Below are 13,313 nucleotides of genomic sequence, written 5' to 3' on the forward strand. Positions count from 1 at the left end.
CACTTCCCCTCCCAGTATCCTCTGTGCAAATGTCCTTCCAATGATGCAGTCATTATTGATGGTGATCACTTAGACTTCCAATGGTGGTCTTTGGGGTCCAAAGACTACACAGAGGCAGAGAAGAAAGGGACAGAAAGAGTAACCTGTTCTTCAGCTCTACAGCTACATTTCCCCCTCAGTTCTGGAATATAGTCTCTTAAAGTTTTTCACGAATATGGAACTTTCTTTTCTAAAACCACACCTTTCTAAAGAAGCTCAAAACTTGATCATCGGTTCTAGCTGATGTATAAGCTTGTTGTTACCTCATTTTTCTCTTGCTCCCCATCCCTGACACCTTGGCCCCAAACTCCTCCCCAAATAGTGGAAGTCCTCACGCATGTCATTTCACGTGTGAGGCTTACCAAAGTCATCCTGTTCCCACTGATTCTCTGAAGTGCCACTGGACGTCTCTGGCAGGGCGGTGGTTAAGACTCCCTGCTCCCAATGCAGGGGGCACAGGTTTGATCCCTGGTCAGGAACTAAGATCCCATGTGCCATGTGGTGTGACCAAATGATTTTTTTAAATAAACAAAACAGTTCTAGTATCAGTGCTTTTTAACATAGAGTCCTAAGAAAACAAAGCTTGAAGCAGAAGATTATGTACTGAAGTTTTGTTGATGGGTGGAATTCTAAGGAAGAAAGTGTAAGAGAAAAAAGAAGTGAGCTGGGGAAAAAGTGAAAACAATATAAAGGATGTGTTACCAAGATGGCCATAGCTTCACTGCAAAGCTGGCTGCTTGACCATGGCATCGTGTCTCCAGGGAGCGAGCACTTATGAAGCCATTATTTCTCAGAACAGCCCATAACACAGGAGAAGGAGTGAGCAGTGCTGACTCCATTCATCTGCTGTCTCTCACGGGCTATGTTTTATCCATCCCCAGACAGAACTCCCCTACACTTCTGGATTGTATTACTCAACTCCCACCCCAACCCCTCCCAGGTAGCTTCTTGGGAAGCTAGAGCCTCTGCAGTCCATTCTAGCCAAACTCTTTAGTTCTTTAGTTCTTCCTCCCAGTCAGTACTACCTGTGGGGAACCCTCAGTTTGTGAGGGCTAGACGGGAGCAGGGGCTGTTGCTTTATGGCTGTAGGTTAACTGATAGGGTTTCTGTGAGAACTCAGTCAAGTAATACCCAGTGCCTGGCATTCAGTATGCACTCAGCAAATATTAGCTACTCTTATTAATACTAATTAAGTGAAACTTTTGTGTATGATTGTCTTGTGATCCGTACACTGTTATGAACATCTTCCTCCAGTCCTTCCCCCTGATCTAAGCCTTTGTTAGGCACCACGGGACTCAGTCATCACTCTGATACAGACACATCTGAGTGGTTCAACAATGCCATGAGCAGTGGTCCACAGCATCGGGGGACAGTCAAGCAGCCAAATGGATTTGCAACAAATTGACAACAGTGGTGGCCACTGGCCACGCAACATGCAGTTATGCTGAGTGGAGCTGAGTATCTTACCTTTAAAAATATATAACTGGCAATAATGCCTTTCATTGTTTCACCACCTTAAAAAATTATTATTTTTTTAATTTTATTTTATTTTTAAACTTTACATAATTGTATTAGTTTTGCCAAATATCAAAATGAATCCGCCACAGGTATAAAAAATTATTTTAAACATTTAACTTGTCTCTGAAATCCACTAAGGAAATAAATTGGTATTTTTTTGTTGTTGTTTATAAATCATAGCCATGTAGCTGAAGGATAATTTGCCCATTCATGGAGTCATAAATTTGCTTCTGAAACCATGAATACAGGAGACATCAAATGTCAAATGAATATCTGAAGGATAATACTTTCTTTGGGAAATTTGCTACATGATCCTCTAAGTTTGGTTAATCATAAATAAATATCCTTCACTTAATGATTAATTCAAATCTTAGTCTTGTCGCTGTGGAAAAGAGGGCTCCCTTCTCTATGTTTTCTTTATGAGACAGTCAGTGCCATGGACATAATGCTTGTTTCCCTCGATGGAACAACAGCTCTTGACAAATGGAAATATGACTTCAGCAAAGAAATTGCTGTTCTATGTGTTAAAAATGGCTTCAATATTCTGTTTTGATTCTTGCTTAAAATATATGGAAAGGATTTTTATAGTCAACGTAAATCTATGTGATGAATGTGATAGACATGAGCCTTGAAACAGTCAAAAGTGAATTTGGGGCTTTCATAAAATATGCCTTTACTGTTCGGGATATAAGACTTGAACTTTTAAAGATTAAAAACTGATAGAAGTTATGATCTAACAAAAAATATAAGTTGTAACATGGGTGGTTTCTAGTGAATTTCCTAAATCATGCTTTTGTTAGTGATGATAACAAGTGTTTATCATGAGTGTCTGGTACTTGTTTTAAACCTTTTGATGGTCTAGTTGCCCCTGTTCCTGGATCTACATCACCTCCATTACCTGAAAACAGCTTTGGCTCCATCATTTCTGATCTTTGGTCTTATACCTTAACTGTGGTACCCTCAGGCAACCCTCAGCAACTACCAGCCAGAACTAACCCAGTCCTTTGCCCCATCCTTCTGAGACTACTTTTGGCCTCCGGAGAGGAGTTGGGGCATGCACAGGACATGAAGCCAGGTGCCACTGAAGTTGCAGAGAGATATAAGAAATATGTGGTAGAGTTATGCAGAAAGTACTGAACTTAAAGTTGAAAGACAGGAAAGAGAAATAAAGTCAGGGAATCAGGAGAGAACATTCCTTAAACATCTCTGTGTTTTGATGCCTTAAAGTTAGGAAATTTAATCCCCACAACAATCCTTTAATGAAGTCATTAGTCTTCATTAGTATGACTGTGAGATCAGTGGCTCTGAGAGGTTAGGTACCTCTTTCAAAGTCACTGAGCTGCAGATTTCTTAGGGAAAGCCTGTCGATCTCTGTGGTCACTGTGTACATGGATGAGTGGCATGAGAAAGTGGTAAGAAGGAGACTGGATGAATTCCTACTCAGCTATTCAAAAAAAAAAATGACATTTTGCCATTTGCAACAACATGGATGGACCTGGAGGGTATCATGCTTAGTGAAATAAGTCTGACAGAGAAAGACAAATACTGAACGTTATCATTTACATGTGGACTCTAAAAAATAAAACAAACTAGTGAGTATAACAAAAAGGACTCAAAGATACAGAGAATAAACTAGTAGGGGGAGGGATAGGATGGGGATCGGCCATTAAGAGGTACAAACTACTATGCATACAGTGAATAAGCTACAAGGATATACTGTATACAGGAATGTAGCCAATATTTACTTGCTATTTATCGATTTTTTATTTTTGGCTGTGCTGGGTCTTTATTGCTACTCACGGTCTTTCTCTAGCTGTGCCAAGCAAGGGATTACTCTCTAGGTGCAGTACCCAGGCTTCTTCTTGTGGCGGCTCACTTATCTTGCTGTGGAGCACCGGCTTTAGGGAGTGCAGGCCCAGCAGTCGCGAGACGTGGACTCAGTTGTCCTGCGGTATGTGGGATCGTAATTCCCAGACCACAGATCAAACCCACGTCCCCTGCATTGGCAGGCAGATTCTTAACCATTGGACCACAAGGGAAGTCCCAGCCAATATTTTCTATTAACCATAAATGGAGTATAAAGTGTAAAAATTTTGAATCACTATGTTATACACCTAAAACACCTAAAATATAATATTGTAAATCAACTGTATCTCAATTTTTTTAAAGACAGGAAAAAAAGAGATTGGAAAGTTAAATTTCACCCATATAGTGAAGAGCCTTATTACACTATGTCTTTTCACTTAACGATGCTGGCTTAGGTACTTGCTAGCTCTGTAACCAAGGGCAAGTGTACTTAACCTCTCTGTGCCTGAGTTTCCTTGTTTTAAAATAGAAGGGAGAACAGTGATGCCATCATACATACCACAAAAAGTTTTGTTAGTTCCAATGAACTCATGTTAAAAAAAAAAAAATTCATAAGCAGAAAAATGCCATACAAACTCAACTCAGTTCTCCTCTCTAGATGCAAAATTTCACAGTCCAGCTGTGAAACTTCACAGTCCAGGAAGATATAACATAAACACAACTTACAGAGAATAACCACAGCAACTCAAGATTTAACTGTCTTGGTATCTCAAAAGTCCTCCAGCCTACTGGAGAATACCCCAATTGCCACAGTTTAATGGAAATGGTCTTGAACTCCCAACCTATATAAAATGAGAAAACCCAGCATTGTTTTCAATGTTTCTGAGCTTCCTTGGACTATTTCTCTCCTTGTAATTTTTAGCTCTGTTTTACTCCTGATGATTGCTCTCTCTCTGCTGACTCAAATACTTATACCACACCATCTGTACTAGATACCATCTGGATTTTTGAAGTGATCAAAATACCACTGGCACCAGATCATATATAGAGCAGACCTTTACTACAGATTTGGGGGCAAAGTTTGTGGGGTTAAATATTAAGTATCCCTGTTCCTAAATGACCTTTGAACTTTTCTTCCTGTATATTCCTCACTGGACATCTATTCACAAACTAACCAGCATAATTCTGCTCCATTTTTACTTTATTTTGATTTCATTTTCTACCTGCTACCCATAATCTTGCCAAACCTATTATACATATGTAGCAATAATAACAACACTGTACCAGGCAGCATAAGTGCTTTATGTATGTTCTTTCATATAACAGACACTTTCTTTCCCTGTGTTTGGCCCCTAGGTATCCAGGCCAAAATCCTTGGAGCTTCATCTTTTTTGTCTCAGTTCAGTTCAGTTCAGTCGCTCAGTCGTGTCTGACTCTTTGAGGCCCCATGAATCGCAGCATGCCAGGCCTCCCTGTCTATCACCAACTCCCAGAGTTCACTCAAACTCATGTCCATCAAGTCAGTGATGCCATCCAGCCATCTCATCCTCTGTCATCCCCTTTTCCTCCTGCCCGCAATCCCTCCCAGCATCAGAGTCTTTTCCAATGAGTCAACTCTTCGCATGAGGTGGCCAAAGTATTGGAGTTTCAGCTTTAGCATCATTCCTTCCAAAGAACACCCAAGGCTGATCTCCTCCAGAATGGACTGGTTGGATCTCCTTGCAGGCCAAGGGACTCTCAAGAGTCTTCTCCAACACCACAGTCCAAAAGCATCAATTCTTCGGCACTCAGCTTTCTTCACAGTCCAACTCTCACATCCATATATGACTACTGGAAAAACCATAGCCTTGACTAGACAGACCTTTGTTGGCAAAGTAATGTCTCTGCTTTTGAATATGCTATCTAGGTTGGTCATTACTTTCCTTCCAATGAGTAAGCATCTTTTAATTTCATGGCTGCAGTCACCATCTGCAGTGATTTTGGAGCCCAAAAAATAAAATCTGACACTGTTTCCACTGTTTCCCTATCTATTTCCCACGAAGTGATGGGACCAGATGCCATGATCTTTGTTTTCTGAATGTTGAGCTTTAAGCCAACTTTTTCACTCTCCTCTTTCACTTTCATCAAGAGGCTTTTTAGTGCCTCTTCACTTTCTGCCATAATGGTGGTGTCATCTGCATATCTGAGGTTATTGAGATTTCTCCTGGCAATCTTGATTCCAGCTTGTGCTTCTTCCAGTCCAGCGTTTCTCATGATGTACTCTGCATAGAAGTTAAATAAGCAGGGTGACAATATACAGCCTTGATGTACTCCTTTTCCTATTTGGAACCAGTCTGTTGTTCCATGTCCAGTTCTAACTGTTGCTTCCTGACCTGCATACAGGTTTCTCAAGAGGCAGGTCAGGTGGTCTGGTATTCCCATCTCTTTCAGAATTTTCCACAGTTTATTGTGATCCACACAAAGGCTTTGGCATAGTCAATAAAGCAGAAATAGATGTTTTTCTGGAACTCTCTTGCTTTTTCCATGATCCAGCAGATGTTGGTAATTTGATCTCTGGTTCCTCTGCCTTTTCTAAAACCAGCTTATGAAATGCATTTTTTGCTTGCTTGTTTGTTTCATTTTGCTAGAACAGTGCTAGCTCCTAGAGCTTTGGTAACAAATAAAACAGACTTAGTCTCTGACATCATGGGACTCCATATTCAAAGAGATAATAAAAGTAAAGACAATTCTGTTTTGAAAGACTTGTCAAAAACCTTGAGGTTTTTATAATAATCATTTTTATACTTGCTGCAATAGATGACAACAAAAAAGACAAATAGCAAAATAAGACAAAAATACAAAGGATGGCACACAGCAGGACATGATTGGCACATAAGTCTTTCAGAAATAATAAATATTAATACTTTAGAAGCTCCTGAGATCATCTGGATTAAACTGGTGGACCCTGACGCACTAGATTAGAGAGGTAAGGAAGGTAGGGAGGGCTGGGATAGGATGAAAATAGACATAGTGTTTGAGACCCTGGGATCAAATCATGATTCTTTCACTTACTATATGACTCTAGGGAGCAACTCAATCTCTCTAAGTGTATATTTCCTCCTTTGGAAAACTGTGATAATAACTTTCTTAAAGGATTGTTTTAGGAATTAAATGGGGGTGGGGAGCAGGGGGAGCGTTTGGGTGAGGGTGCACACCAATCTCATTAAGCAATGCCAGAAGCTTGATAAATGCCAAGCAAATGTTCATGTATAAAGGAGCAAATGCTCTGCATTTAAGATCCTTACACTTTCACTTATGTAGTTTTTTTCATATACATTATTATTTCAAAATTTCTAGCAATTTATAAAGTGGATATGATTATCATCATCTTCATTAAGCAGAATTGGAAGTTGGGCTTTTCAGATATTAAGAACTTGAATAGGGCTTGAAAAGGACTCAGCCCAGGCCTCTGAATCTAGATCTTCCAGCTCCTAATCTTTTCATTCCTGTCTTAAAAGTCAGTTATTTCCACAGAATATGGGAATATTTAAGTGTTTAAATGTTTGACAAGCAATACCTTAGGCAAAGACTCTCACCAAGAGTAGGTCAGGCATGCAAAGGAGAGTCAGAAGTGGGAGTCAAACACAAACCTCAGCTGTTGTTGCTGTTCGGTCACTAAGTCATGGTCCTACTCAGTTAGGCGTTTAGAAATAATCAGTCAAATATAAGTCAACCTAGTGAAGGTGAAAGTCACTCAGTTGTGTCCGACTCTTTGTGACCCCATGGACTCTACAGTCCATGGGATTCTCCAGGCCAGAATACTGGAGTGGGTAGCCTTTCCCTTCTCCAGGGGATCTTCCCAACCCAGGGATTGAACCCAGGTCTCCCACATTGCAGGCGGATTCTTTACCAGCTGAGCCACCAAGTCAACCTAAATGTCCACAAATGGAGTACCTCCTTACATGGTATACCAGGTAGCCAAGAAAATGAATGAGGTAGATCTATGTGTACTGATCTAGAAAGCTGTACACACACCAAAACAAAAATGGCAGGCGGTGGAATGATATACACAAAAGAGGCTTTACGGTGCAGTGTTTGAGAGAATAGATTCTACTCATTGGGTGACCCAGTCTGCCACTCTCCTTTCCTCATTTCTGCCGGGGTCCAGCCCCAGCAGGATCCAGGGGTACCCTCAGGATGACGGCTTAGGTGATAAGGATAGCAAAGCGGAGAGCAGGGTTTGATCTTCCTTGAATAACACAGAAAGCCAATAAAGCTCCTGTGTCCCAAGGAGTCATCCTGAAAGAAGAACAGAGAGAGGAAAGGAGGGAAAAGGAAAAAAAGAATGACACGGGGAGACCAAGCTTCGGTGAGCGAGGCCCATAACTTTATTTTCAAAAGGAACTTTTATTCCTTGACTTGTACATAAAGGGAAATGAAAGATGCAAAGTCATACAGAGTCAGCCCAAACATCACATCTGTTTTGTCTTTATCAAAACCAGGATTTTTTCTGCATACCTTTCCCATAAACAATGTTGTGTACATTATCTTCTGGCCTTGGAGGCCTGTGGACATTTTATGACCCTTTTTTGATAAAGGCTGCTCAGCCAGAAAACTTGTTTTCCCTTAAAGTGTTTCTTCTTTATTCCTCCCAGCCTCAGAAAGTACTAAACAGAGTTACATTCTCACAGAGCAAAGGTGCAGTGGTCACAACAAAGAAAGAACCAGTTAGCTCAAAGGTCTGATGTGGTTAATTCCAAGGCTGCTACTTGTTTTTCTTACATTCCAACTATGTTAACCAATGCACTCCCAGGCGCACAACGGATAAGGGATACGGGCACTTGGCAGCAAGTATTGGCCCAATAATGAAGCCCTTTACCAGCACTATCTATTCTAATAATTTTTCATCCCTTAAAGGACTCTATGCTCATTAGGACTTTTAGAATGCTTTGGCTTCCCATGCCTTTCAAGGTTGGGGAGTTGTGAACAATCTTGTGTGTTAATTGCAAGAGTATGGATAAACCTGTCAGGCAAGCTAGAATGCCAACAGAGGGGTTAAAATAGAAATATTCCTTTTATGTCCAAGAGACTTATTAACTAAAGCCCTAAGTTGATTTTTTTCCAGAGAAAGGTGGTCGGGGATAGCCCCCTGTTAATGTCAGAAGAGTTGGTGAAAGGCACAAAATAGTAAGACAGACAGATTCTGGTTTTGGGGTAGATGCTCGAGCAGATTCAGGGGGTCCCTCGAGGCCTGATCTGCCTTTGCCTGTCAGGCCTCCTCCACATGACCTTTGTCATGGGTGGGATCTCCTGTGGTGGCTCCCGGCACATTTCCACATCCTAACCAGCCCCTTCCATAACCTCCATTTCTCCTGGTCCTCCTGATCTTTTCTCTTGCCCACCCTTCCTCAGCCTCCTCTGTCCTCTCTGCCTGGGGCTCCTTAACTGGGGATGGAAACTGGGAGACAGTTGTGAAAGTTGTAAAGCACATGCTCCCTGGCGTCTCCCAGAACACCAAGTAGGTATGTTTGCACCCCTCCCCTCTCCCTTTCCAAGACAGAGCCCGAAAACAACTGGTCCCTGCCTTGCGCCTCGGGGTTGACCAGCACTTCACACACATCCTGGGCCCGCCCAACCTGCTTCCACCCTCATCAGTTCAGTTCAGTCACTCAGTCATGTCCGACTCTTTGTGACCCCTGGTCACTGCTGTGCTAGTGTGCAAGTGCCTCTCGGCTCAAGGAGGCGGCGTTGCATTTGTCCCAATCCCATTCAGTCCTCACTTTTCGTTCTTCCTGCTTGTGAGACTCTCCTGCTGATGGTGTTGTCGCACTAACTGCTGTTACAGCGCGGCCCTCTTATGTGTCAGTGTAGATCAAATTCACTTCAAACAGGAGACAGAATGAGAATGCCGGCCCTTACCCCTGAAAGAAGATAAGGAGAGCCCTCCATCCCATACCCTTCCTTGTGTGAACTAAATTTGGCACAGAATGCAGTAAATCCCTGGTTGTAAATTGAGTTCCTTAAATGGTAATGATAGTAGCCATGATCTTCGTTTTTTGAATGTTGAGTTTTAAGCCAGATTTTTCACTCTCCTCTTTCACCCTCATCAAGAGGCTCTTTAGTTCCTCTTCACTTTCTGCCATTAGTGGTATCATCTGTATATCTAAGTTTGTTGATATTTCTGCCAGCAATCTTGATCCCAGCTTGCACTTCATCCAGCCCAGCATTTTGCATGATGTACTCTGCATAGAAGCTAAATAAGCAGAGTGACAATATACAGCTTTGTCATACTCCTCTCCCAATTTTGAACCAGTCCATTATTCTATGTCCAGTTCTAACTGATGCTTCTTAACTCTCATACAGGTTTCTCAGGAGACAGGTAAGGCGGTCTGGTACTTACCAAAAATAAGGAAGAGAAGATAGGAAAGGAGACAAGAAGGAAGGCCAAGAGGTTCTGAGCTCAGATAATTGTGAAGTGGAAGAAGGCAGATTCGCTAAAGGGACATACAAATAGTGTATATATATAATTTATTGAGGGGAAATTCACATAACATAAAATTATACATTTGAAAGTGAACAAACCAGTGACATTTAGTACATTCACAATGTTGTGTAACCACCATTTCTATCTAGTTCCAAAACATTTCCGTCATTCCACAGTAAAACCGCGTACTCATTAAGCAGTAACTCCCTACTCCTCCTCCCCCACACCTCCCCTTGGCAACCACCAATTTGTGTTCTGTCTCCATGGATATATCTATGCTGAATAGTTCATATAAAGGGAATCATACAAAATAGAATCAGATAATAATAAGCCTTTGTGTCTGGCTTCTTTGTCTTAGCATAATGTTTTCTAGGTTTGTCCATGTAGGATACATCAGTACTTCATGACTTTTATGACTGAATAAAATTCCATTGTATGTACGTAACACTATTCGTTTATCCATTCAGCTACTGATAGACATTTGGACTGTTTCCACCTTCTGACTGTTGTGAATAGTGCTGCCGTGGGCGTGCATGTGCACGTACTTGTTTCAACACCCGTGTTCAGTTCTTTTGTGTATACCAAGGAATAGAATTGTGGGGCCATATGGTTATTTTATAACTTTTTGAGGAGCTCCTACATTCTTTTGAAACTCTTCCTTAAGGCTATAATATTATAAATAATATTAGATATAGGAAATATTCTAAGTCAGAGTGTCTCAACTTGAGCACTGTTGACATTTGGGGCCAGAGAATTCTTTGCTGTGGAGGCTGACCGTGCACACTAGAATGTTTAACAGCATCTCTGGCCTCTACTCAATAGAAGACATCAGTATCATCCCCCAAGTTGTGACAATTAATTATACCTCAAGACATTGACAAATGTCCTCTGGGAGGAAAAAGTGTCATCTCCCCCGCAAACCATCATTTTAAAAGAGTCAGTAAACTTGAAGCAAAATGGCACTAAAGCAGAATACTAAAACAAAACAAGGGCCTCTAAAAAACAGACATCCCTTATAAGTCTGCGTACAGGAAATATTACTATGTAATGATTTTAAGGAGTTTTAAGGTTTACAAATGTGTGACAACCAGAAAAATCTTATCGTTCAATATTCATATAATTTTCATATATACCTTTAGTACCATAAACCCAGCTCATCCACAGAACTCCAAGAAATACAGCTTTTTACCTCAGTACACATTACATACCAAACCACATTTATAGCATACTACACCATATAATTCTTAAGATGGCAACTAGAAGCAAGGTTTATATTTTTTGATATGATAATATTCATTATTTTGACTCTAAGCTCAAACAGAGCCCATAAGAAATTTCTTATTTGGTTCAGCCAAATAATGAAAATTTTATATTTACTGTTAAAGATCAAAGCGCATTAGTTATAGGATGAGAACTCTGAGTACATAAATACCTTTGCCATCAAAAAGCCATCCAGATTAGGACTTTTATGGAAATGAACCAGCTTTAGACACAGACAGCACTTCTGTAGAGATCACAGCAGTTATAAAGTGCGATAGCACTGAATTCTTTATCTTCCCAGGGACCAGAAAAAGAAGGAGGGTTGTAGGTCCCATTCAGAGAAGCACTGAAATGAAAAACCAGAGAGATACACAGTGGGTCAGATAAAAACAATGCAACAAGATGTATCAGTACGTTCTACCAAGCTGGTGAAAACAAAAACAGAAACCTATTAATGAATCCAATCACAATGACCAAGAAAGTAGGATAGAATTAAGTGTATTTTTTCATTCATGCCCAAGACAGTACTAGCAAGAAACCCTATACAATGTGTCTGCTTCTGTGCCCAATTCCAATTCCTAACCATAGTCCTTTCCAAACATCACTGAAGCAAAATTTATTCTTTGTAATGTGATTTAGAATTGAATTTATTCAAAAAAGTGAGATGATATTCCAAAGCCACTTCCCTCTTAAGAAAGGAAAACACTGGGAAGGTCATGTATACACTGCTATGTTTAAAAAGCATAACCAACAAAGACCTATTGTATAGCACATGGAATTCTGCTCAAAGTTATGTACCAGTCTGGATGGGAGGAGGGTTTGGGGGAGAATGGATACATGTACATGTATGGCTGAGTCCTTTCTCTGTTCACCTGAGACTACCACAACATTGTTAATAGGCTATACTCCAATACAAAATAAAAAGTTTAAAGTTTGGAAAAAGAGAAAACAGCTCAGGCTTGGTTGTATATGTATGTGTGTTTCAGCTTTACTGAGGTATAATTAACAAAGTTGTAATATATAGAAAGTGTACAGTGTGATCAGTTGACATATGCATATATTGTGAAAGGATTCCCAACATTGTGTTAATTAACACATCCATCACCTCACATATTTACTTTTGTGTGTGTATGATGAGAACACAAGTTCTACTCTCTTAGCAAATTTCAATTATATGCTACAGTATTATTATTAACTATAGCCACTATGAGATACATTAAAACTTCATATCTATTATCTTATATCTGAAAGTTTGTACTATTATACCAGCTTCTCCCTATCCCTCTAAGTGCTAGGCACAGGCAACCACCATTTCTGTACATGCAATTTTTATTTCAATTTTTTTATATTTCACATATAAGTGAGACCATGCAGTATTTGTCTTTTTCTGGCTTATTTTGCTTAGTGTAATTGTTCATCCACATTGTTGCAAATACCAGGATTTCTTTCTTTTTTAAGGATGAATAACATGGCACTGTATCACAAAGAGTTGGACACGACTGAGCAACTTCACTTTCACTTTTCCCTTTCATGCGTTGGAGAAGGAAATGGCAACCCACTCCAGTGTTCTTGCCTGGAGAGTCCCAGGGACGGGGGAGCCTGGTGGGCTGTCGTCTCTGGGGTCGCACAGAGTCGGACACGACTGAAGCGACTTAGCAGTATACTTCTACAACATTTGATTTATCCATCTATCTGTTAGTGGACACATAGGTTGTTTCCATACCACAGCTACAACAGTAGCCATAATAATGCTGCAATGAACATGGGAGTACAGACAATGACTTTGTTTCCTTTGGATACATATCCAGAAAGGAGGTTTCTGGATAATATGGTAGTTCTATTTTTAGTTTCTTCAGGAACCTCCAAGTGACTGTACCATTTTACATTTCCACAAACTGTGTAAAAGGGTTTCCTTTTCTCCACATCCTTGCCAGCATTTGTTGTCACCTGTCTTCTTTATGACAGCCACCCTAATAGGTGTAAGGTGATACTTCATTTTGGTTATTATTTGCATTTCCTTGTTAGTTGATGATATTAAGCACCTTTTCGTGTACCTGCTGGCCATTGACCATTTGGGTGACTTCTTTGGAAAAATGTCTGTTCAATTCCTCTGCTCATTTTTAAATTGGATTATTTGGGGGTGGTTGCTATTGATCTATATAAGTTCCTTGTATATTTTGTATATTAATTCCTTACTGGATATGTGTTTTGCAAATATTTTGTTAGT

The 13,313-nt window shown here is 40.3% G+C and overlaps 1 protein-coding gene across 1 annotated transcript in view; it reads right to left on the reverse strand.

Moving 5' to 3' along the window:
* Window positions 1-9,576: 9,576 nt before the first annotated feature.
* SLC28A2 (solute carrier family 28 member 2) overlaps window positions 9,577-13,313 on the reverse strand; it is a 35,533-nt gene continuing 31,796 nt past the window's right edge. Inside the window, exon 18 of the mRNA XM_027554109.1 lies at window positions 9,577-11,432. Coding sequence (XP_027409910.1) covers window positions 11,312-11,432 — 121 coding nt within the window. The 3' untranslated portion in view covers window positions 9,577-11,311. The remainder of the gene's footprint in view (window positions 11,433-13,313) is intronic.

This window comes from Bos indicus x Bos taurus, chromosome 10, assembly GCF_003369695.1.
Source record: "Bos indicus x Bos taurus breed Angus x Brahman F1 hybrid chromosome 10, Bos_hybrid_MaternalHap_v2.0, whole genome shotgun sequence".
NCBI classification, from domain to species: Eukaryota; Metazoa; Chordata; class Mammalia; order Artiodactyla; family Bovidae; genus Bos; species Bos indicus x Bos taurus.